Source organism: Hoplias malabaricus, chromosome 16, assembly GCF_029633855.1.
Source record: "Hoplias malabaricus isolate fHopMal1 chromosome 16, fHopMal1.hap1, whole genome shotgun sequence".
NCBI lineage: Eukaryota > Metazoa > Chordata > Actinopteri > Characiformes > Erythrinidae > Hoplias > Hoplias malabaricus.
The window spans coordinates 17,216,078-17,243,025 of NC_089815.1; the positions used below are offsets into that span (position 1 = coordinate 17,216,078).

The following is a 26,948-nucleotide window of genomic DNA, read 5'->3' on the forward strand; positions in this document are numbered from 1 at the left end:
TTATTATAAGTGAATGTCCTTCTTCCTGTTAAGTTTGGAGAAGCAGCTTGGCTAAAAATAAGCGAATGAAGTTAATAATTCTAATTAATTTTATTTCTTTTACTTATGTAAATGCTGCAGTGCTAACAGTAGGCTACTAGCTTTGTTAGCTAGGTTCTGTCAAACACTTGCTTTTAAGGTTAATAATTTATCTTTCAAACTTTGCGTATGATCATTAGTGTATTATTATTAGTGTATTATGTAAAACAGTCATATTAGAGAAACTTGGTGAGACATGTTCACAGTGGAGTAGATGCCCAAAGAATATTTTGCTTCTAAACTTCTAAAATACTCACACTTAACAGTAATTTCCTGAAAAAGTTATGAATATGCTTATATCTGATGTCTGACACATGGCGTCATTTTATTTTTACCGGAAGGTTTTGGGCTAAAATTCATGGTATTCATAGTATTCATGGTAGGGTGGAAAAGCACATGCTGAGTGTTGTAAGACATACACAAATAGCCCGAAAGATTTATTTCCCCTCAGATTTATCACAATTTTTCCATTATTAAAAATACACACAAAAACTCACAAGACATGTAAGTTCTTTTGTGGCTTTGAATAGTACATAATAGCTACATTAGTGTTGAAAATGTGATGCCTGATTCCTATTGCAATCACCGAGTCCTAGTTGCAGTTCCTTTCTTTTTCCATAGATGGCAGCCTTGGTGCTTACACTATGGGCCTCTCTCCCCCTCCTATGAGAGGGAGAATTCAAAACGAAGTGTGTCTGTTTTTTGCTGTGTTGAGATATGAAGTGCCTAGGGGAGCCAATTTGGGGACAGGCACCTATGCTAACAGGCTATGGTTATTTTCTGACCTCCTTGTAGCAAACAGCTGTTCTCCAAACATCCTCATCACTGATCACTTCTAGCAGCCCCCACTGAAATCTTACAGAGATTAAAGACTGTTTTGGGTTTACAGCTGGGTGCACTTCAAATATTCAGCCGTTCCCATAGTGATTAGCCTCCCTTTATCAACCCCTGCCAGCAAGGCCATGGCCACCAGGCCAAAACAGGATTTTACAGCACATTTGGAAGAAATTATGACACCCTTGACATCTACCAAGGTTGTGTCTTGTGCAGACCAATCAGATCACTGTGACAGGTGGGGGAACAGATCTGAGTTTTCGCATGCCAGCCGCTGTTGACTTGTGTGATCATGTGTCTCTATGAGGTTACCCAACACGTCTTTGTATAGCTATGCTCAGAAATGTGTTCCATTGTGGCCAGCAATGCAGCCAGACGTCATCTACAAAAGCCCTACTGCTGCACAAAAACACAAAATAACTGATCAGTATCACAGAAACCATAGTCATGGTAAATAAAATCAAAGACAAGATCGGCATATTTTCTCTTATACGACAACCAGATCAGATGGAAAGCCAGAGAAGACTGCTCAGAAATTTTTCCTGAGAAAAAGAGCCCAGGACTTTTACATCTTCTCTTGATTGTCAGTGGAGACTGTGCTCAGATTTGTTGAGATAAAAACATGTTTATCTGCAACAGAAACTGAAAACAGGAACTCATTCATGTCTTATCCAAGACTCAAAACCTTCTTAGTTTTGATGCTGTAAATAAGTATGATCATTTATGACCAAAATTATCTCATGTCTGCTTTTTATGTGATGCTATTTCTCTGGTAATTCTCCTAGAATTTCTTAAGTCTCAAGATTCACCAGCTAGCATCTTTTTGTTTTGATGAGATTTTCCACTGGATAGCTTCCATCATCCCGTCATTCAACAGAAACACATTCCTTATCCCCGCCCACTACTTGGCCTGATAAACTGTACACATCACATATGCAGAGGAGGTTTGGTTTTGCACATACATTTACATTTATGGCATTTGTCAAACACTCTTATAAAGTGGTATATTATTCAAATTATAATACAGAATATAGGCAACTGCACTGTTAGGAATCTTGCCCAAGGAAATATGTTGGTGTTGTGTGGTGTGCTCTCAAAGCAGGGAATAGGACCCGATTTGCGTAGAAGGCACATTGAACAAGGAGGTAATTTCACAGCTGAAAGTTTTGTATAAGTGCGGTGACAGTACAAATAAAGCAGGATACACTGTTATGAAATGCTCAGTGCTTATAGATCTGAGTGAAACACAGAATGTCCCGCACCACCTTCAAATTCCTGACAATGCTCTGACTGTGATTTAATATTACACTCACAGGTAGGTCATTCCTATAGCGACTTAGCATTTAGCACTTCAAAGGGTCTTTGCTTCAACATTCAGCTACATCTCTCTGTACAAGATAAACCTTTACTTATTCCTCATAACACACACACACACACACACACACACACACACACACACACACACACATATCCTTTAACTATGTTAGTAACAGTTTCCACTTTTCTGGGGAAGCTATGGAACACTATAGATGTTGGAATAATGTTGTGAGGATTTGAAGGCATTCGGCTACGAGGACATTATTGAGGTCAGGTGCTGATTATAGGGAGTTAGGGTCTATGCCATTTCATCCCTTAGCCCTAGCACTTAGCCATACTACTCTGTTTTGGATAGATGTAGGGTTATGTTAATTCTTGTTGGGAAAGAAGGGTAGGGCCAAGATATAGGACTATATACCCGTTGAAATTAAGATTTTTCAGTGACACACTTGCTTAGAGCTAAGAACACCATGTGGATCACCAGCAAGATTGCAGCACAAGTGACCAAATAAAACCACGATTATCAGTAAAATGTTCTCTTTAAAAACTATGTTAACCACTAACCACTGTATTATCTTATTTGAATGTAGTTTCAATGCATTATGTCTCTTCACTTCATAACAAGCATGCAACATAGCTCGTAGTATGCTGATGTCTTGTAATTTCCAGTTACACCGTAAAGGGTGAAGCAATTACATTCTAGTGCATGTGGCTGCTGTAAAATTTAAGTGGTGGAATTTGAAGTTTCCAAATCACAGAGAAATAGGAGGTGGTGATAATATATTTAGTGATTGTTGAAGGCATAACTCATGAGTTATAACTCATCACAAAGTTACAAAGGACAAGAGAACACTTCAAAACTAGGGCTAGGGGTAAAATTAAATGCAATTCATCATTAGTTTTAGATTTATATATATTTACAAGTTCCACGCTTACATTTTTTAGTGGGACACCGTGGCTTTAACAGAATTTAGCCACTATTAAATGAGATAATAGCAGACCTTGGAGGCTGTCCCTTCCTTGGCCTGAATATGTTTTGAAAAGGTCTGCCACTTTTTAAATGAAATGCAGATTTCTTTTCTTCTGTAGTGGCACAGTGACAGTAATTCCAGACATTTATTTGGATGATTGGAACTGTTATTAGTAATTTCCTACTACAAATGATCACTCCGGGAGGTCAGAACATAGGGCCATAAGACACGTGTAATTAGATTATAAAAATTTTAAATATTTTCTTTTTCAAACCACAGACATTTCAGTTGCATAAGTACATTTCAGTTCCTTTGTCAAAATATCATGATGTGAACTTATTTGGAAAGAAAGAAAAAGGCTACCACACTTTATGACTATCTACTTAGTGGACATTTTCTCTTGGAAGATTTCTGTAAGGATTTGAAGACATTAGTGAGGTTATTAGAAAGATGCAAGAAACTTCACTTGCAGAAAAAAAGAAAAATATACCAGAACTAGGGTCTGAAGCAATTTGATTATTCATTTCATGTGAGCTGCACGGTATAAAACAATGTAAAAATAATAAATCACTTTCAAAAATATTTTTTCTTATTTAGTGGTGCTAAAAATGACTTGCTTCTTTAAGCTAAATGTTTCTTTAGTTTGGTCTCATGGGGAGAAAAGCTCTGCCATAAAATGAATATAACTTCTGTCATTAGGTAAAATATGTAGGGTTAGTGATAGCATGCCACCATGGTGAACAACAGGCAGTTAGAGAAGGTTTTTTTTTTTTTTTAACATTTGTTAGTACAAAGTTACAGTAGGATGGAGGACATGCTGAGTGAAGGACGGTGTAATGGGCAGCAGGAGATGTTAGACAGGTGTGAGAGGTGATGGCAAATCTGTCATCCACTAATTTTATAACACTGCATAAGCTTGTCTCTCACTTTGTAGTATTAGCACCTTTAGAAAGTCAAGTTCACAATTTTTCAATGTGTCAAATTAAGTGTAAGTGTGAATTAGTACATCTGCGAAAGAGCACTTAAAGGGGCAGTTAATCATTTAACCCCCAAAGCTAGTAAACAGTATTAATAAAATTAATATTGAGAGAACAACTCACTGCAAATAAATAAAAAACAGATTTACAATTCCTGAATGACACAGTGTCTTTGACGCGAAGCACTGAATAACACTTTCTTGTGGTACATTTCCTAAATGTGAGCGAATGAGAGTATATGTGAGTTTATTTATGTGTCATTTATGCAAGAGACTAAATATATATGTGAGTGAGCTTGTTTGTGTGTGTATGTGAGGGACTATGTATATTAGCTTATGAGTGTGTTTGTTTGCATAAATGTATATGAATGTGTATATGTATGAGTTTGTAACCACCTATATGAATTTGTGAGTGAGTGAGCTTTTATGGATATTTGAGTGAGTTAGTATGTAAGTGTATGTATGAGAGTTAGTGAGTGAATAGGTATGTTATTGAGTATATATTTGATTGATAGTTATTTAATTGTGAGTTTATGCATGAGTGAATTTGTGTGTGTGGGTGAATTATATGCTAGTTTTATGAGGCGCTTTGCATCTAAAAACTGAAACTAAAGCAAACAAATTAAGATACAGAACAATAATTATAGATTAGATCTGTTTGTTGATAGTGAACTTTAATTATTTAAATGAGAACATCAACAAAATGTGGCCAACAACTCTTTTTATGAATCAATGTATAGAATTTCACAGAGAAATCCTATGGCAGAATGTTGAACCTGAGGCACTCACATTCTCACATACACACACATACATACACAATCTCAATTCCCCAATCAGCCCTCAGTACCGAGGCCTTCTGATGACCAGCTCTGGTGCATGCTGGGACATGCTAATCATGCTAATCATGCTAAGCCTGTAGGTGATTTTTTGCTTGTGATTGCAGTGTGAAAATCAGCCCAGAATGTTCTTGCAAACCTGTGATTAGACCACCAACCTCTAACGAGCAGGCCACTGATAACACCTTATCTAGCAGGGACTAATAGAACCTAAAAGCAAAATGCACTTTGTTTTAAGGTAGTATAAGTCCACAGCAAATCAGCATGCTTGAAAAAATCAGGATCTCATCCGTAGCCTGGGCTCCAGCTAGCTGTCAATTTCAATTCCAATGAAAAACTTTGAAGTTACAAAATATTCTGTTATATATATTCCAATAAAGCACTCTACATCAGGTTTGTACAAAGTTGGAAGTTATAGACAAATTGTACTGTTTAGCAACTTTTTAAAATGTATTTTTACCCAATTTTCACACTTCCAGTTTCACACACTTGGTCTCTTCCAATGCTTGTCCTCTGAGAGAACTCAATACTACCCACTTCTGGTACATCAGCTAACAGGCATGTACTTTAGCTAGCATTATGAGTTGTGATGGAGAGGGAGGGTAATCCAAAGTTGTGGTGGATCTGGAGCCTACACTGAATCACTGGGCACATGGCAAGAACACACCCTGGAGGGGGCGCCAGTCCTTCACAGGGCGATACACATTCACAAATTCACTCACCCCTATGGACACTCATATCTATGGACCATGGGACCTGGAGGAAACCCATGTGGACACAGGAAGAAAACACCAAACTCCTCACAGACTGTCACCCGAAGTGGGACATGAACCCATAACCCCAGGACCCTGAAGCTGTGTGACAGCGACACTACCTGCTGTGCCACTGTGCCGCCCACAACTGAACTCAACCTACTTATTTTAGCTCCAACTCATTTGTTTCACACTGAAGGGCAACTGACTCAGAGATATTTGCTGGTGTAGCGATAATGGTTTATATAGTAGCAAAGCAAGAAGCACTTTCCTCGAATGACAAAAACAAACAAACAACACTAAGAAATCCGGTCTGACTGATCAAATTACTTGTTCAGAGTTTTGTCTCTGGATGGTGTAGGGACAGGCACAAGTGCAGAGAAAGAAGCCTGTGCAAATTGTTCTAGTAAGAATTGATAATGAATGTATATATGGTTTATTTATGAAGGTAATGAGTGCATGGTGAACCTTGGGAGAGGATTCACTCCCAGCTGGACTTCAACCAACCACCTTGTGTGAACAAGGGCAGCACCTTACCTCTGTACCACCAGCACAAACAACGAGAGGTAGAATTAAACCCTTCTGAGTAATGACTAAAAAGGTAGGAGAAGCAAACAAAGGAGAACAGAAGCACCTCTCAAGGGAGAGAGGACTGATTATATTGAGCTATATTTTACAAAAATGTGTTTAAGCTCAGTGCCAGCTTTCGAGTGAGCATTGTGTTCTTCTTCTTCTTCTTCTTCTTAAATGGAGTTTAGTTAATGTGTTAACCTCTCTTCTCTACACTTCTCTACTCATTTTTAACACTTTTTTTCTTTTTTTTCAACAATACAATACTGTGACCCTGAAATGGATTAAGTGGCAAAGATGATGATGATGATGATGATTTTGATGAGAATACCATACTAGTCAACCCTCAACAAAGTAGGGACATAAATGCAGTGTCTTCCAGGTACGTCTGATTGGCACTAATTACCTCACAGTATTCTGGGACTTTGAGTCACCTACAGTAGCAGTACTTCGCTGTTGTCACCTTCTGCTGGCAGCGCAGGTTGACCCCTTAGAAGTTTAGATTTGAATCAGATCTGAACACACCTAAAAATGTGGCTTAAATTCACCCAGTGCATATGTAATGTGAATTTTTGGCTTGGAAAATTTGACTTGCTCAAATCAAATGACACAATAATGGGACTTGAGCTTCCTGCTTGAATCAGGCCTTAGAAATATGTAGCAACTGAGAGCATGTTGATACTTTTAATTTATAGTTAGAATTTAAATCAATCTAATGTCTCAAGTTCAGCTTCAAACAGCTCCTCTCTGTTTACTGTTCAATATCACAGATAAAAAGGTGGAAACATGATCATCATGTGACTTCACGCACTCAACATGTACTGTATTCAGTGTGGAGATTTTCGTTTGTTATTTACTGCATTCCTTACTTTTCTGCACAAAACCACATACACATCAAGCATGCATAAAATGTAAAATTAAACATGCACATTTTGGCAAAATATAAAATCTTAATGATTTCATTATTTGACGTTGGTATGTGGTTGATGTTTGGTTGCTGAAGTGTAGTAGGTAATAACACTGTATTCTAACTCCTAACTCTTCATTCACTTGCATCTTTGTAAGCTTCTCTGAATGAAAGCATTTACTAAGTGCTATAAATGTGAACTCTCACTTTATTAAACAAATATAGAATTCCCTTTTAAAACTTTTCAAAAATCTAGTATCCATCACCACAACTGTGAACGGTTCTGACTGTTTCTCTGGTGAGTCTGTTGATATCTTAATGATTCACGTTTGTGAAAACTGTCCAGTAGAATTCCCCATTCACAAAAGAGTGAAAATCATAAAGGCTAACTTTGTTTAAAGGGAAGTGAGGGTTCAATGGGCCCCCCGAGAAAGGCTGTGTGTGGGATAGCTGTGGAGAGAGAGAGAGAGAGAGAGAGAGAGAGAGAGAGAGAGAGAGAGAGAGACTCCCTGGACTGAGTAGTGGTCTCGGTTCTTCAAACTGAATCTAAGAACTCCTCAGGGTCCAGCCAGAGCAGCCTATGTCTGCTACATATGCAAATGGCCAGACAAAATGAGCATAACGAGCCCTCAGAGGAGTGGACTGGACAGATCGCCTGGTGACCAGACACTAGCGGGTGTTTAACTAGGACCTGCAGCTACTTGACTTTATAATGAGGCCCTAGAAATTGCTGACAAGCTTCCGTCACTTTTTCAGGACTGACCAGACTGACCAGACTAACTTCTGTTTGAAGAGGACTGACAGAACGAATGGGGAGGTCACTCTCTCCAGCCACTTTAAGAGAGAGATGAGGGACTGATGAAGTGATATGGGAGATGGTATGATTGGATATAGGATCTGATGTAATAAATCATCCGTAATATGATGAGACAGTAGTTCAGACCATATGCAGATGACATTAATACTAGTTGACACCACTGTCGGAAGTGCAAAGCAATTGAAATGAATCATGATGAAGGGTCCAACTGAAAACGTGCTGCATTTAACATGTCCTGAATATATTTGTATAATGTGATTGGGATACACCTTGCATTATATTAATAACACTGTGTTTCTTCAACTATATTTATATCTTTTGGATGATTAACAGCCACAAAAATGCACATCTTTAATTGTGATTGGTCAGAATACATGCATGCACACACACACACACACACAGCTCAGCACACTTCTAGGAGAACACTAACATCCAGATCTATTACATCAGTTCTCTACCAACAAAATAAATAACACAAGGGAAAATGCCATATATAGTATACGGTGGCCTCTTTTCCTTTTTCTCTCTTGTCTTACACACACATACACAAACACACAAATCTCTCTCTCTCTCTCTCTCTCTCTCAGTCTCTAACACACACACACACACACACACACACACACACACACACACACCTGTGCCTTTCTTGCAGATGTAGGGCAGGTTGTAGTTGCAGGGCACATCGTTCCATTTGCCATTCTCATGGGCGATCATCACCACACAGTCCTCTCCGCCCGCAAAGAAATTATCCGGCTGGTTCTCCCTCCAGTTCTCATATTGCTGCAGGAAGCACAGGGATATTTCAGACTCTGACCCAATCCCATGGCTTTACTGGCCATTTAACATATGCCCCCCACATATCCAATGCATCACAAATTCATTCCTAGATACATGAAATGGCTTTTAGGTCCTGGGTGTGACGGCTTGAGAAAGTTCAGAATGCACTGCAAAAAAAATAAAAAAATTAAACACATTACGTATTTCTGGAGATTAATGTAAGGATATTATATGATTATTATTTAACCTATTTCTAGATGCTTTTACTCGATAGTCACTCAAAATAAGCAAAATAAATAAATAAGTAAGTTGCCAATTTGGTTGCATACATCCTATTATGTCCTTATAACATCTAATTATAAACCAAAATTAGATTTCTTCCCAGTCAGCAATAAACTGACGTTTTTAGAGTGTAGTCAGTCCTAAAACTCTTCTAGCACAGCGTGCATTTTGGGCTCTGTGATCTTTTGTTCTGCTTCTTAAGAGGCAATTAAAAGTGAAATGATGGACAAAAAGGACCTGCAATAAGCAGTTTTTGGTCAAATATCAAAGCTGTTATGTGTCGTGCCGGGGGCAACTCTATCACTCCCACACCATCTCGTATCAATTTTTAAAAATGATTCCACTGGGTTAAAATTTATAGCTGGCTTACTGTCTTGTTTTTGTATCTCCCACACAATCAGGGTATGTTTCACAAGGGTAAAGACCTTAATATCCATTCATAAACCACTGTGCAGATTACTGTAGAGTTTGCCTTGGTTTTAGGGGATAAAACAACGAAACAGGACCTGCCAGGCTTTCCAATATCACATAAAACCTTTTGTATAAAATAGTAGAACGGATTACCTTGTCTCAACATTCTGTGATTGCAACAGTGCTAGTGAATTAATGAAGCCAAACAGTAAAAGAATGCAGCCTCCATTTTGGCCCAAATACTCCACTGTTGTTGGATTACATTAATAACTTGATTAATCAAGCCCTCTCCATTTGAACACTTCTCTGGGAGTGTTTTGGTTAGGATAATACAACTGTACACCATAACAAACGTTTTGATGTGGGGTCAGGATAGAGGAATGGAAGCGTTACATGTCAATGTTGAGATACATAAACCTAAAAAAAAAAAAAAAAGAAGAATAAAAAAGAAACATACCCCACAACTGTTTGCACTGAACAGTTTTTATGGAACCAAAAGTGATTCCCTACCAAGGTAGGGACAAACTATACTGTGTCCCATGAGGATGATTAATTTGGCCAATCAGAAAATTATTGCAACTTCAAATGAGAGAGCATATTTTGTCTTTATATATTAATAATTCTTTTTAAACCTACCCTCAGCTTTTTTAAATTGGTTTTATAATTTCAGGTGGTCCACAACAAACTAATCAGTTTGGCCCACAAAATAAATAAATAAGTAAATAAATAAATAAATAAAATTATAGACAGTGCGGCTCCAAGGAATATGTCTATGTTTTTAAGCCTAGAGGATTTTTCTCATTCTAGTACACCTGAGTCTGGTATTATACAATTGGCAATATCTATCTGGGGATGTTGCCAAGACAGATGGAAAGATGCCAGCATTGCTTATAAGGATTGTGTGTGGGTCACAAGAGGTCTCGGCAGGTTTGGGCAGTGGAGTGTAGCGTAGTGCCCTTGTGATAATCATCCTCAATCAAGTTACGGGGAAGAGATTTAGCAATTAGCATGAGGCCTCACCAGATCCATGTTATCTGTCCACTGGAAGTCTTCTTCTACTGTCCGGTCATTCAAGCCAATCCAAGTGTTCTCATGGCTCATACCTTTTAATGACAGAAAAGAGTAGGTAAATTAGCAGAAACCCAAAATACATGATCATTTCATTGCCAACAGGCCCGATCTTTGTCCTGCTACTTAGCCAGTGGCCAGCAATAACAATAACATACCACACACTCAAGTTTAAAGCAAAGTGCCGCTGGGTGCCAATATATTGGGATTATCACAGTTAAATCCTGTCCCAAACACGCCTCATTCCCCATTATGTATTCATGAGCTCTTTTTCTTTTTCTTTTTTTTTTGAGTGTGGAAGAGGTTGTAATGGAATTTCAATCACGGTGTTACTGATTAACATCCTTATGGGCGCCATTAATCTTCCTAATGGCTGTGCTCCCTTTATTGCAGGGGTGGAGACCAGGGTTTTCAAGGCGATTAAGCACACAGTTTTTGGGAACTGCACCATGGTTGTGCGTGTAGCTGTCGGCAGATAGCAGGTGGGAAGTGTCTTCACTCACAGTCAGAGTGTCTTGGCCTTGATGAGATGACAGTAGACATAGCACTTTCCCAAAGTCTCCCTCTAGTTCTTTTCTTATACCAAACAAGGAATGGCACTTCGAATAATCAGTCACTGGAGGGAAATCTGAGGTATTGTGATATGCCCTTAAGAGCACAAGATGAGCTAATGGTGCAAAATCAGAGACCACCCTTTTTGTAATTTTCTGTCAAAATTTGATTCAGTTTCCAAGAAATTGTTTATAACTAATGCACATATATAAGGATATAAATGGGGGAAAAAATGTAAACCAATGAGATATAGAGAAAATGCTCAATGAAAAGCATTTATCTGCAAAACTTTACAGGCGAGGGGAAATACCTTCTAAACTTTCATTAGAAAATCAATGTAAAAAGCATTTTTATTGGTTCATTCATCATGACATTTTTATACAATGTGAAGGACAGCTGCTTTGTTCAAATGATGCAGTAAACTAATCGACAGAAATGGAGATAGATGTTTTTCATTGGACTGCGACAGCTTTAAACTTTCATCTTAGAATGCTCTTGAATCAGACCTGAACATTCACTGAATGCAATGGGTCTGAAAAAAAGTGTAAATGTCATGTATTTACAGAAACAAAACATTAGTTCATGAGTATCTGACAACTTAAATAATCTAAATATTTGTGGTCGTGATTTGTTCATGTTTATAAACAGAGCAACTATGTGAGTCATAATTCATTAACATGTTCATCAAATCATTTCCACAAAATAATGATCTGTTTACAACTTTATGTAATAGTTAATGGTGTATTTAAAGAGTGCATTATACCCCTTGATCCACAAGTACATACAACATGTCTGTGAACTGCTTTGGTCAAAACTAGAGGGTTCAAAGAGAAAAGCACTTTTCTTATCCTGTCTAAACAACCCTGTTCAGAACAACTGGTTTCAGCTTCTGTTCCTTTAAAAAAGAGTGAGCCACAACTCATATTCAGTGCAAGGCACTCGGGAGTGAAGTATGAAGAAGAGAAACTACGATTCCCTTCTTTTCTGTTCTGGTTTTTGCTAATAGACTTAATCAGTAAACATTTGTCCAGGCATATTGTCTATGTTTTACAACATTTAACATTGTCTTTGCATTCTCACATTAATGTCATTCCAGCGATGTGATTGGAGAGACTCAGAGGGGGAGGCGTGTCAATTCTGAAGTGCCTGCTCTCTATGCATGATGTAGCAAAAAATATCAGAATGACAAGTTTTATGTTTTCAGACATATGACAAAACCTGCCTGGGTTGTATTATTTTGCATTTTGTGGGTTGGAGAATATTTTCATAGTATTTTAAGCTTTAATGAAGTTTATTATTAGATATTGTATGCAAATGTAAGAAAAGCCTGGCCATCAGTTTAATAACTGAGTGTAAAGACTTACTGTTGATGAAGTCCTGCTCTTCTCGGGTGTGTATGCTGGCCAAATGACCATTGTGCTCTCTGCAGTCTTTCTCTGCATCCTCCCAGGTTCGTCTGTGGGTGAAATACCTATAGCAGTGACCATGAAATTTCCTCCAGGTGTGATCACAGCCCTCTGTGTCTGTAGAGACATATATATAGAGAGAGAGATTAAATTTCCACTGCCATTATATGCAATTATTTGTTTTTGCAATTGCTGTTTTCACAGTTTTTGGTAGGGGGTTTCCATCTGACCAGTTGCTCATTTCATTCTAAAGTTAACATGATGAGGCCTGTTGGATCGGACTTTGAGTTGAATAATAATAATTCTTGTTGGCAGCTTTTACAATTGAAGCACCTCATGAAACTGGCTTGTAACTCATTCATTTCCTCATTCACTTACTCACTCGCATTGAACAATATGTATTAAAAGAGGGTTGACATGACGCATCCTTGGCATCATGTGCCTGTTTAAACTCTGTGAATATATTGCAGAAACATGTCAAAACATTTGCTTTATGTAATTTGACAAAAACCTTGATAAGCTAAATATACATAGAGTATGAAGTCACACAGCTCCAGGGGCCTGGAGGTTGTGGGTTCCATTCCCGCTCCGGGTGACTCTCTATGAGGAGTGTGTTCTCCCCGTGTCCGTGTGGGTTTCCTCCGGGTGCTCCGGTTTCCTCCCACAGTCCAAAAACACACGTTGGTAGGTGGATTGGCGACTCAAAAATTGTCCGTAGGTGTGAGTGTGTGAGTGAATGTGTGTGTGTGTCTGTGTTGCCCTGTGAAGGACTGGCGCCCCCTCCAGGGTGTATTCCTGCCTTGCGCCCAATGATTCCAAGTAGGCTCTGGACCCACCGCGACCCTGAAATGGATAAGCAGTTACAGATAATGAATGAGTGAATGACATAGAGTATGAATTTTTGTCACCCTTATGTCGAGGGAACCCCACTGCAAGGCCACAAAGCTACCTCTCTTCATCTTCCATGTTTCTTGCACACAGACACACACTCACAATGAGTAAGTTATTCTGTGTCCTCTCCCTCACTCACTCTCTCTCTCTCTCTCTCTCTCTCTCTCTCTCTCTCTCTCTCTCTCTCTCTCACACACACACACACACACACACACACACACACACACACACACAAACACACACACACACACACACACACACACAGCAGCAGCAGCAGCAGCCGAACGGTGCGCTGAAGCTCAGATCCGCTAAAGAGACATGTCTAACTGTTTCATTTCCTCTGCCTGGCTCTTACCGCTCAGGCTCGCTCTAATCCCTCTCTGTGTGCATTACGAGCGAGCAGTTTAGCATTAGAAGAAAAACGACAGAAATCCACTGAAAGGGCTTCCATTGCTTTGTTCAACAGCTAATTATGCCCTGTCACAACCCTGTCTGAAGCTTCTACTGAGACACTCCTGGTCTTTTCACCCTAGGCGCCCTCTGTGTTTGTGTGAGACTGCGTATATGAGTGCAAGTTGGAGTTGATCCTTCAAATGTGTTTACTGTAAAGTGCACACAGGTGTCCAGTCACACACACAGCTTGTATAATCCCAATAGAAAAGATCTATTTACTCATGTTATATTATTATAAGTAATGGGAGGGTGGCATAGTGGCACAACAGGTCACACAGCTCCAGGGTCCTGGGGTTGTGGGTTCGAACCCCGCTCCGGGTGACTGTCTGTGAAGAGTTTTGTGTGTTCTCCCAGTGTCCCGGGTTTCCCCCGAGTGCTCCAATTTCTTCCCGCGATCCAAAAACACACATTTGTAGGTAGATTGGCTACTTGAAAGTGTCCATAGGTGTTCAGTGTGTGTCGCCCTATGAAGGACTGTAGATAAAATGTAGGTGCTTCTAATCCAGTGATCGTTCAGTGTATTGTAAATTCATTCATTCATTCATTATCTGTAACCACTTATCCAGTTCAGGGTCGTGGTGGGTCCAGAGCCTACCTGGAATCATTGGGCACAAGGCAGGAATACACCCTGGAGGGGGCGCCAGTCCTTCACAGAGCAACACATACACATTCACTCACACCTACGGACACATTTGAGTCGCCAATCCAACGTGTGTTTTTGGACTGTGGGAGGAAACCGGAGCACCAGGAGGAAACCCACACGGACACGAGGAGAACACACCAACTCCTCACAGACAGTCACCCGGAACGGGAATCGAACCCACAACCTCCAGGCCCCTGGAGCTGTGTGACTGAGACACTACCTGCTGCACCACTGTGCCGCCCCGTATTGTAAATTAATAACATTAAAATATAATATCAGATCATTTTGGACCATTTCTATTGGTTGACTCTCCATTTAATATTCACAAATTAGTTAAGGACAGCTTGCATTTTAAAATTGCTATTAAAGTGATGACTGGAGGGCATGTAGGGGAGGTTCTGTAGTTATCTTTAAACTACAGCAGCATGGTCAGCTCATTTTGTGAAGCGCTCCTCAGAGCACCCTCTTTGTTTCTCCCAGTAAATCCAAAGCGACGCCACTAAATTGGCCAGTGCAAATTGAGCCGTATGTGCTGTGCTCAGAAAACAGACACAAACATCCCACACTAGATGATGAGTTTGTGGGGGAGATACAGCAGAGGCGTGGAGGTATTACGTCTATTAATTTGTAGGCACCCTTTATAAATGGAGTGATTTCCATGAATCTCCACAGAAAAGCATGAAATAAAAAGGGATGCTAAGTCAAATGTCACCATTCTCAAAAGCATTAGTTAGAAGGGTATGAAGCCTCCACTCATTCAAGATGTTTTGTTTTGTAGCACATTTGGTAATGGAGGTAGCTGTCTCCTGAATCTGGAGACATTCCTCCTTAAGTGACCTGAAAGAGCGAAAACATGTCAATATTACCCTCAATATTACCCTCAATATTACCCATCTACGCAGCAGGAATGTAGCAATGTCCTCTTCTTGGTTTGTGCTTTTCAAACATTTGGAATTTTCTGCATTGTCTAAAAACTTCAGATGCCTTGGCTCTGCCATGAGCAGAGAGAGGGAGAAAACCTAGTACTGGACTGAGACAACATATTGGACCCGTTTTGAGCATGCAAACACAATGGAGAGCTAGCAAATGGTGAGGAAACATCCTTAGAATTTTATAAAAATAGTTTTTTGACTAAAACATTGTACATTGCCTTTAATACCCTTGATTTCTGTCATTCTCTGTATCTTTCAGAGTTTGTTGGGCTTTAAAACCATGCTGATACATTGAATTTAACTTAGACACATGTACCTTATTGTAAATAAAGTCCTAATGTGTGTTGTCCCTGCTCTTTATCACATAAAGAGTAAAAGAAGAAAAGGATGTAAGGATATGTCTGTGCTCTGTGATTAAATTAAAATATTGCAGAATTAGTGTGGCTTTTTTGACTTGTTGAAATCATTACGGAGACGTAATGGGACTCTCACAGACCTACTAATGGAAAACTGTAATGGAGAGGTACTCAGTTCTCTCTCTCTCCACACACACACACGCACACACACACACACACACACACACACTCTTCCTCTCTCTCTCTCTCTCTCTTTCTCTCTCTCTCTCTCTCTCACACACACACACACACACACACACAAAGTTTCCAAAGAAACAGCAGTTTCAGGCTTAGGAACCCCTAGAAAAGGTTTCACTTTGAATGCTCTTAGAGTTTCAGTAGCACTTTCCTTGCACAGCTGAAGAAGGACCTCTGCCTGTACTGCCCTGTTCTTTTGTGACCTTTCATACTACTCTACAGTTTTACCATCTCTACAACAATACTGCAGGTACTCCTTGGAATGTGAAATCAGTTCTACACGGCTTGTATAATCCTCAAAGAAAAGCACTGTACGAGGCTAAGTTAATCTTGCCCAATGCAGAGCGTTGGCTAGAGCATGTGTGCAAAAGTAATACTCAGAATGGTTCTGGACGCAGTGCCGCCTTAGAGGCAGAAGGAACATAATTGGGTGGCAGCCAACAGGTGAGGATGAATGTGATTGGTTAAAACAGACTGGGCTGAGATTTTTAATTCCTTGCCATAAATAAAAAAAGCTCCATATAGACCCTCGTGGTTTGTCTGCTCTGTCTAACAGAAATGACACTGAATGAATAAAACATACACTTAGTTCTAAATTGTTAGAAGTTCTGAAACACCTTGAGTATTTTTAATTAATTAATGTATTAATTTTTTGCTTATAATGTAACTCAGTGTCTCCGAGGAAGCTGCAGAATATTATAAGAAGCACTTTCCTACATATTACTGTTATTAATGCTGCCTCAGAGGAAGCTGAAGAATGTTAAACAAAACAAAAATAAATAAAAAATTCAACGGCCTCTGAGGCAGTTTCTAAGGAAGTACAATTTTTACACAATTGATTTGAGATTGCTGCCTTTGAAGAAGACAGAGTATTGTTTTATAATATTCATTAGCTCCTTCAGTGGCAGTAGTCAATGTATTTTTTCAGAATCTCAGAGGCAGCAGAACATTCTGCAGCTTCCTCTGAGTTACATTACCTTCCATTTAAGTAAAACAAAATACTGAGATTTTTTCAGCACTTCCAACAAATTCTGAAATAGAACTCTACAGTAACAAAGTTATATTGCACATTTATTTTTCCAGAGACGTGGCAGACAGTGAAGGCAAACAATAGTGTCTAGGTGGAGCTTTGCTCGTTCATGTATCTGAAAAACTCTGCACAATCCATTTTATCCAATCATATTCATCCCTACCTAGTGGCTGGTAACCAGCTATGTTCTATCAGCCTTGAAAGCAGTGCTTCCTCCAGAACCTTTTGAGTAGTGATTTTGCACATGTACTTGTCTAGAAGGGTTTAATAGCCCCACCAGCATTATTTTATTTTATTTTTTATTTATCTTTTTTGTATTTAGTATTTATTTTGTTTGTTTAAAGGAACATTGTGTAATATTTTTACTTTATAATTACTGCATCAAAATAATTGTGATGCTTCACTGAGCTGTAATAAGGAGAATGAAGCCTCTGTTGTGGCTACTCCAGGCTTAGCATTGCAGAAACTGCACTACATAATTTTTGGAAGAGGGTAGGAAACTACCCCCCCCTCACTCAACATTAAAGTGAGGACAGTGTTGTAAAAATGAATTACAGGACTGTAATAAAAACACTGGGGAAGGGGAGTGGGGGTTGTTTCCTACCTCCCTCCAGAAGGTACATAGTGCAGTTTCTGCAGTCCCATATCAGAGGCCCCATTCTCCCTATTACAGCTCAGTGAAGCATCAGAATAATAATAAGCTGTAATATTAATTTAAAAATACTACCTAGTGTTGCTTTAGTCTCAATTGCATTTACTTTTGTGTGGACCCCAGAAAGACTATAGGGACCATTTTGTGGATGCTAAGCATTCCTGACACTGCTCCAACATCTAGTGTAAAGGTTTTCTAAAAGAATAGAACTTGTAACAGATTAACAGATCCCAAGCTGGGACTTATCCCTGATCTCCTTGTATGGGAGAACTGAACACAAAGAGTGAGGCAACAGATGTTGGCACTGTGAGAGGAACCGAGTGTACAGCTGCTCAAAGAACAGAGCGTTAAATAAAACAAACAGAAACAAAGGAGCCGAGTGCATGCTTAATATTGAAAACACAAAAGACTTAAAAACAAAAAGACACTCCATGCAAGGTTCAAGCCACCAACCTCTTGCAAGTCAGGCCCACGCACTACCTGCGCATCACCAGAGGAGACAGAAAGCAGAAGAACAGAGAGGAATATGAGGCTGTAAGGGGAAGGCTGATGGGCTCAAATGACGAAGGCCAAGGGGAAAATAAACAGAAGACAGACTTTCCCAAACAAAGAGGAAAGGCAGGAATAACCACAAGGGAAAACAAAGGAAATGCCAAACAGCATCTTCAAACAAAGGAAGCACTTCTTAAAGAAAGGGCGTAAAGCTATCAGAAACACACACTCAGTTGATCTTTTCTATTTCTTTAGACTTCTTCATTTAATAAGACAAGACCCTTGAGAACGAAGGACCTTGAGAGGAGAGAGAAACCTGACTTGTTACATTCGCTGTAAGTGCACTATTTTGGGGTTACACCATTTTGCAGTGGTATCTGAAATCTGCACGATTTTCAGTGCACTCAATCAATCCCACAATGCACTGCAGCAGGTAGTGTATAATAATGTACAGTAGCGGGTAGAGGATACACATAATGTACTGCGTTTTTAGGTAGTATCTGAAGTTGTTCATTTTCCGCCTGATTTCAGTCCCCTTAAATAGTGCACTATATATTGAGTAACATAGGGAATAGTGAGAGGGGAGCCATTACGAACAAAGCTACAAAGAAACCTGAAGAAAAACCTTGAGATCCTGTACCCAAATGATCAGAACTCTGAAACCAAGCCTGTGCACCAGTGTACATCGTATATTAAAAGTGGGTGAAGCACTGGTGAGCGCATTGCTCCTGATTAGGCAGGAGGAGTCCTTTACTTTCATATAGTGGCCAAGGGCGATCAAGCCGGGTCCCAGACTGATCCTTTACAATTACTGCATTAATGAGTGACAAATTCCACATTAATACCCTTGATTTCTTAAGAAAGGAGGGAGGACAGAGACTTCTAAACAAAGAATACGCACAGGAAACACTAGGAATTTACAGCTCTGCTTTTAGCTGTTGTTAGCACTATATTTTGTAGAAACAATTTCATTCTCCATCAACACGTGCTGAAATCAATTCAACATCTCTAAAGTTTGCATATATTTTTACAATTTGTTTATATCTGACACACGACAGCAGCTTGTTAAATTATGCTGTGGTCTTTCCAAGAGGTTCAAATACTCCAGCGAAAGGCTTCAACAAGAGTTGGGCAGTGCAAAAAGGAAAGGAAAAACTACACTGACCGGTGTGAACCACTTCGTGGTGAAGCTGTGTTGAGTCCCACAAAACAACACGCGAATACACAATGATTATGCAACTCTTTTTTACTCAAAATAATGGAGTAATAAGACAGAGCTGTAACTCCGCTAGCTAGCCTCCAATCTGCTGGTCAGCTTCGGCTGGTAGTCTCCAAATTGCAGAAGGTGATCAACAAGCAGAAAAGGGATCGAGCGTTTGCTCTGCCTGCCCTGAAGGTTTGGATTGAGCCTTGTTTTAAATCCAGGCTTAAACTTACTTTTACTTAATGACTTATATATGACTCAGACTTGTTTTGTGCCATTTTATTGTCTTATATTATTATTATATTAATTTTATATTACATTTTATGTTTTACATATACATACATACACTTTATTTGCACCATTGTTAGTTGCATTACTGGCTATTTTCAATATTTACAGCACTTTGGCCAACCCCTGTTGTTCTTAAATGTGTTTTATAAATAAACTAACATTGACATTGTTGTGGTGGTTTTTGCGGAAGAGCTGTGGTAATGGAAAACAAAGCAGGTGCCAGGTACCAAACAGCGATTCGAGTCGTGCATGTACCATGCAGTGGAAAACAACAATTCATGGTGGCATGGAAGAACAGGGCAATGTCTATTCCATCCATTCTCAGCTTTACAAAGTTACCTTTGATGTTCAAGGTATATTTTAAACAAATAAGTTACGACTTGGGGAAATAAAAAAATGAATGTGTAAGTGCTTATACCAAAATAATGACTCCTCTATAGAAAACGGGCTGTACGGTGACGTCTTACTTTGTCCTATATTAAAAAAGGCAGTCTAATCACAGGACAAGACTAGAGATATGGTCCTGTGTCGGATGCCTGCTTTTCCAATAACTCCTGTTCTTCACTGATATAAAAGTGGGAGCTGTTGTAACAGTCTTGTGTTGGCTGCTGTGGGTGGAGAAATTTTAACCATTAGGCACACACACAGAGGCATTTCTCTTCATCTCTCCATTCCATTAGAAGCAGTGTGGGAGCACAGTGGTTGGGGTATTGTGGTACAGTGGGAGCACGTCCAAACCGGCTCGCTCCAGTGGAGCCGAGGCATGTTATCTCCAACAGCAGCCAGAACAGAGATGCTGGAGGCTTTACAAGCTTCTGTGGGCACACACTGGCTCTCTGCCTGGACGCAGAGTTGGAGAGTGGGTGAGGGTGGTCATCAAGTACTAGGCCTATACCTTCCATTGTTTTGCCCCAAAAATCATTTGGGATATACCAGTACCGGAAGTGTGTAGTCGTGCTAAGCATATTCTTATGTCATGAAAAATTGACTGCAGACATATAGGTGATAAGTTGAAGGCATTCAAGCACTAGAAGTAAGAATTAAGTTTGTAGACATCCCTATAAATAATGAATTTGTGTAGTTTAAGGGCCGCCTCTTGTGAAAACAGCTTGTGTACTATCCACAGAAAAGCTCTGAATGAAATGGGATGCACTGGAGTATCTGAACCTGTGTTTATGATCAACATGCGCAATGCCAAGAGTGGGCTACAAGGCTATAAAGTCCCTCTGGGCTTTGAAGCAGTGAAACTGCATTTTCAGGAGTAATAAAGCACCATCCAGTAGTTGCCAACATCCATATCGCCGCTGTCCAATTAAAACCATTTATCTCCATTTTTGTTAGTTTTTTAGGTACCACATCATTTGAACACAGCAGCTGTTTTATGATGAATGAACCAATAGAAATGCTCCAAAATCCTTTTACACTGACTTCCATTGAATGTTAAGAAGGTTTTACCCTTCACCTGTAAAGTTACTATTTTGGGAACAGTGATGATATCCTCTCTGGGATGTACATTTATGATACTAACTGAGGTGAAAAAACATGGTAAAAGTTTTGCATATAAGGAAATAATATGAAGACTTGCAAATCTCAGAGATCATAAGTACAGTTCAAGTCTGCATTTTAGCAGCCATCTGTAAACTGAAACACACCAAGATTTCAAAGGGTGGCAAGTAAGCTATGGATTTTAATGCAAATTTACATTTGTAGTTCTGATAGCACAACATCTGCCCAAGTTTGGAAAAAGTAAATTGAGATATAGACTTGTGCAAGTTCATTTAATAGTCACAAATATACTGTACATTCATTCTAACTCCATATTTATTCATACTGCTCTTTTTTTTATATTGCCCTTTTTATGGTTTTATCAACCCGAGAAAGAATGATTTCTCTGTGGATTTGTGCTAAGATGGCATTGTGGTGCAACAGGTAGCTGTCACACAGCTCCAGAGTTCCTGGGGTTGTGGGTATGAATCCTGCCTTGGGTGATTGACTGTTTTATATAAATATATATTTTATTTTCAGATGGGACTCTTTCGATTTGTGCTGACTGAGTGTTGTGTGATTAATATCTGTCAGCCCCGGATAAGTGGCAGTTAAAAAAATGTAAAAAAGGGCAAGAGCTTCCAGCTGAGTGTTTGGATCATTTGTCCTAATCACACTGTGGCATTTTACTGCACTGACATTCAAGACCCCTTGATGATGAAAGATTCAGAGAAGATGGAGGGGGAAGGGGCAGGGTAACGTAACTCCTATCTTGGTTCTGTGAAGATGACAGGTAGCTTGTTGCCATCTGTGAAGAGAGCCAGCACTTGGAAACATGTTTTTGCTTTTAAGCTCCACCTCTCTCCTCCATCAAAAATAAAAAAGATACAGAAACAAACAAATAAACAAACAAATAAAAAAAATGATGCATCATTAGCATAAGTACGAATGGATGAGAGTGTGGGCTGGAGTGTTGAAGAGGCTTGAGACCAGGGACCATGCTAATATGTGTGTGTGTGTGTGTGTGTGTGTGTGAGAGAGAGAGAGAGAGAGAGAGAGAGAGAGAGAGAGAAATATTGTGAGAGAGCGAGAGAGTTTCTCTCAGCTATATAGGTATGATCTAGATAAGATGCCTTATCCAGCACTGTCGGCACTGAGTCTGAACAATAAAAACAGACTTAATGCCTCAGGCTATTTGGCCACTGTCTGCGAGCAAGGGGGGTCAAAGAAAGAGCGAGAAAGAGAGACAAAGGGGATATGTACAGACAAAGCGAGAGAGAGAGAGAGAGAGAGAGAGAGAGAGAGGAAAAAAGAGAAAGGAGGAAAAGGTGAGGGATAGTGCAGAAAGAGGAAGAGAGAGAGGGAAAGGGGCAGGGGTGGGATGAGAGAGAGAGAGGTGTAGTCAGAGTTGGTAGAGTTATAGCCTATGTAAAAAAGTAAGAGAGGAAGTGAGAGAGAAGAACTGAGTGTGTTGGGTGTAAGTGTGGTAGTTGTGTGTTTGTTTTAAGGGGTGCCACAGTGTGTTCTGGAGGATGTGAGGCGACAGATCTGGTGCAGGGAAAGTGCAACAGCGCCTCACAGGCTGTTTATAGAGAGAGCAATTACGGCCAGTCAGCAGGGAGCCCATTACAGCTGCCTCAACTCACTGTTGTGCAGTAGTGTGTGAGTGTGCATGTGTGTATGTGTGTTTGTATGTGTGTAGAGGGAGTCGATTCCGATCTGGGAGCAGTCTCCCAAATCAATAGACTGGAGTATCTTTTGAAATTTAGAACCAATCACCCAAAATTTGTACCTGAACTCATTAATATTTATGTGGCTGAATGCAGTCAAATCCTTACAGCCTCCTTCCAATAACTAGTGTAAACTCAGTCTTAGATCTGCTCACAGAGTGTCTTTAATGCAAAGCTATGAATAGCACCCCCTTTGGGGGCGGTTCCTAGATGTCAGTATGGAAAAATAGTGCCCCTTGTGCTTATGTGAAAATAATGCCAAATACAAGAAGTTCCTAAATCTAGTATAGAGTAAGTATAGCCATCTTCACATGGCATTTTCACAGCTGGAAGTTCCACGTGCTTTAGGCATGGGGCACCACCTGTAGAGCAAATGCAGGAGAGGCAGCATGATTCTCAGGAACATTAATGGCTCTATTCACACATGCTTTCACTTGGAAATTACCCAAACTTTGTACAAGGGAGCAAGCAGGGTAAAGTCTGGATAATGTCTGGTATAAATGTTACAGACCTATGCCTTCACACACACAACTCTTCTGGGCAAACTCTTCCGGGATACCATTCATGTGTTTTTGGGAAGTATTTCAGGGTGGCTTAGGAATGCATATAAAACCAAATCCCTCTTTTGGATAGATGAATATAAGAAAAGGGTGGAGTGTGTATGCAGGTTATATAGTAGGGCTGAGGGGAGTTTGGTTGTGGTCCTAATCTCAAAATTATGTTATCACATAACTTCACCATGTTATTATTTGTGCCGCAACATTATCTAAATTAAAAACAAAAACATGGTGTCATTCATATCTGCCAACAATCAATCACTGGGGGCTGTGTCAGCAGAATTGTAACCTGATAATTGAACATGTGCATGCTGTTTTTTCAGGGAACAGGTGTTCTCCCATATGACAGACATAGGTCACTTACTGTCATCAAAGTGACCTGTAAAAAGCAGAAAGCTCTGAGCAACACAGTTGGAATATAAGCATAGCCACAGAGACACACTTACACAATCATGTTGCTGAGTCTGAAGGTTACACTTTGGCTGTCAGTGCCCCTGCTGCCTTCAGCTTTCCACAGCACTCTCCCCACACTCACAAGAGGGTGGCAATTTGTACAAGAACATAACCTTGATTAGAAACCAGGAAAAGAAAGGCTAGCAGTGGTCAGTCTGATGTATAAAGCAAGCTGTGTTTCTCTGTCCTGACTGCACTATAGTCCAGGTTTTGCAAAGAAATTGGGCTCAGCTCTTTGGTGGGTTCTGGACATACTTTCTTGTGTGTCCTTGCGTTCTTTTCTGGTGTGGCATGATCTAATATTCCAGTACAATAATTAATAAGAATGCAGGTAACCAGATGTGCAATTGTACTCCTCCAAATATAGAGGATACATCAGGAGGCATAGCAATTGCACTTAACTATTTTGTTCCAGTTTGTGGATCTATTTATGAACCGTTTGGTTCATTTCCAACAACATAAACAAGTTCTGGAACCTGAAGAGTAAGTTCCCAGATGGAACCAAAGAATAGTAGGTTCTTTAGTGTGAAAACCACATTTAGTTAAGGAAGCATGAGGAACAGCACAAAGACTAAAGAGGTACAGCAAATCAGGAAGTGGACTCATTATCCACTTCCTGATTTGAAATTAGTAAAGAAAATTGCAAGGAAATAAAAACAGGAAAATGCTCTGTCTGTTTGTGATCATTGTGATGGGAGATGTGTTCACTATGATCACATCAACAATTTTATAACTCATATTTTAACAGTTTGTTCCTGAAATGGGATCAGAATGGGTTGTGTGTAACATCACACAGGTTACTAAAGCATTTTAATTGGTAAATAAATTTTATACACACATTTAGAAACAATCAAAAAAGCTTTTAAAATAAGCATTTCTATGGTCTATTCATGAAGCACACTGACATTCTGTAAATGACTTCAGATGTACACAAATTCACAAACTCTCATGTGACTGCAACCAGGATGTTCAGTAAATTACACTTAGGGACATCATAATATAACGAAAAAGGATAAAGCTGTTTACAGAACTTTCCAGACCTTATAAAATTTTTGTGACACATATGTCACCATGGGCTCTTATGGGCTGCAACACACAACAGCTCTTGGTTCTCACTGTAACATGAGCTGGTTTGAAGGTTCTTAGAATCCTGAATAGAACAAGTTCAAGATCCAGAGTTTGATTGAAAAGGGCTAATACAGGGCAAAAACATTCGGGCTTACTTTCCAACCATGCATGAGGACAGCCTCTAGAGGCGCAGTGCTGCTCTGGCGTGATAAAAACACCATTAGCATGCCATAAAACCACTCAGTCCTCCTCCTAGTTAGGAATCCTCAGCATGTACTGCTCTTGACATGTTATTACAATTAAGAAATCTTCATTAGCATGAATGGTATCTAAAGACCCAGAGGAGTGAAATTAATTTGCCAGTGTCGGTGTTAGCTGATGCAGGATCTCCGCCGTCTGTTTCAGTTATTAGAAAAGTCTGGGTCTTGTTAGTGCTCAGACCACATGGGTAGAGTCTCCTTCCTACCTTTTCATCTGACTGTCAATCAGTCAGCTGTTCATCAAGCCAACAATTTCAGATGAAGAGTCAGGCAGGTTGACTTCATTAGCATCAATGCTTCTCAAAAATCTCTGAGGCGACAGGGAGTTAACTGAAGTAATCAGAAGGCCAGTGAGAAGACCCTAGCCACATAAAATGGAAATGTTTTCACCCTTTCATTTGGCTAAGCTGCCCCTTCTCCTCATTTGAAAATTCAGACACAGTTGCACTGCCTAAGACGCTCAATGTGTCGACAAACTGCTCTGCAAATGCACTTGACCATAGCACAGAAATCCCCAGTAAGCCTAAAGTCAACAAACATCAGGCTCTCCGGCAACAGTCCAAGCAAATAAATCTCCACAACACATTTGGTTAAACAAACACAAGCTTTGAAGGAAGAGATTCTGGCTGGAGCCAACTGTGGTTCTCCAGCTCTTCTCCTATAGACAGAAAATACTTTCCCATACATTATCTGTATTTCATTTTCAGTTTAATTATTATTTAAAGGAGCAATCTGTAATATATTTACTGTACTCAATCATAAAATGTCTAGGGTGTGTGATCATAGATTAAGGAAACATGCAAAGCTGAGGCACTGGTGACCCTGAGAGCAGTGTATATTTTCTTTGAGAAGTACCCTTTCTGGAGAAAGGCTCTACTGAAGGTTTTGGCCTGAAATCCCAGCCTCTATCCAGTCACATCACAGTTCAAATCCACTGGGTTGCCAGGTGCACATAATACCGGACACAAACTATGAAGTGAACAAACCAACAGAGACAATGTTGTTTATAAGATAAGATTTTACCAGGCTTACATTTTTTATTGCCAGACCATTTCTCCTTAACAGGTAAGTCATTTTGGAAAAACTACAGGGGCCTATTCATAGATTAAATGTGTAAACTCCATAGTTTATGTGTTTTATAAAGAAAGTGAGGGATAGTGGCGTGATGGGAGAGGACTGTGGTTTGGGTTTTTTTTTTACAAAGAAGGTGAATACCATAGTTTGTTTGTTTTAAAAAAATTGAGGCATATAAAAGTGTGTTTTCCATAGTGTGTGTGTGTGTATTTAAACAAATTAAGGGGTAATTTGTTTTTCAAACACCTGAAATATATGCCTATTTAAAGTGGAACAAATAATGTAAGCTGGCAAATAACACCAATATAAGCATTTCACAAGGGTATGTAGATATTTTAGTGACATGATGTACACTTGGTTATGTGTTTTAAACAGTGGGGGAAAAAAAACCTAGCCACCTATTTAAGGTGGAATGTTTTTGTAGTCAAGTAGAATTCAGCATTCAAGTAAGAACCTGGTGAATGATGCCAATTAGACTTGTAAATGGACCAATTTATGGTGGAACTAAATGTTTTAATATAATAATTGTGAATAAGAAGCAAAAATCTGCCTCCTAAAGTGACATTTATGGTGGAACAGAAAGTGA

At 39.6% G+C, this 26,948-nt stretch overlaps 1 protein-coding gene across 2 annotated transcripts in view; it reads right to left on the reverse strand.

Annotated features, from left to right (window-relative positions):
• The window catches only part of ncanb (neurocan b), a 227,276-nt gene that overhangs the window by 8,679 nt on the left and 191,649 nt on the right, over window positions 1-26,948 (reverse strand). The window contains exons 11-13 of one of the 2 annotated variants that reach the window (XM_066648003.1): window positions 12,513-12,671; window positions 10,549-10,631; window positions 8,694-8,838 (exon numbers count right to left, since the gene is read on the reverse strand). The exons of the other annotated variant lie outside the window; for it this stretch is intronic. Coding sequence (XP_066504100.1) covers window positions 8,694-8,838; window positions 10,549-10,631; window positions 12,513-12,671 — 387 coding nt within the window. The remainder of the gene's footprint in view (window positions 1-8,693; window positions 8,839-10,548; window positions 10,632-12,512; window positions 12,672-26,948) is intronic. 2 annotated transcript variants of the gene reach the window in all.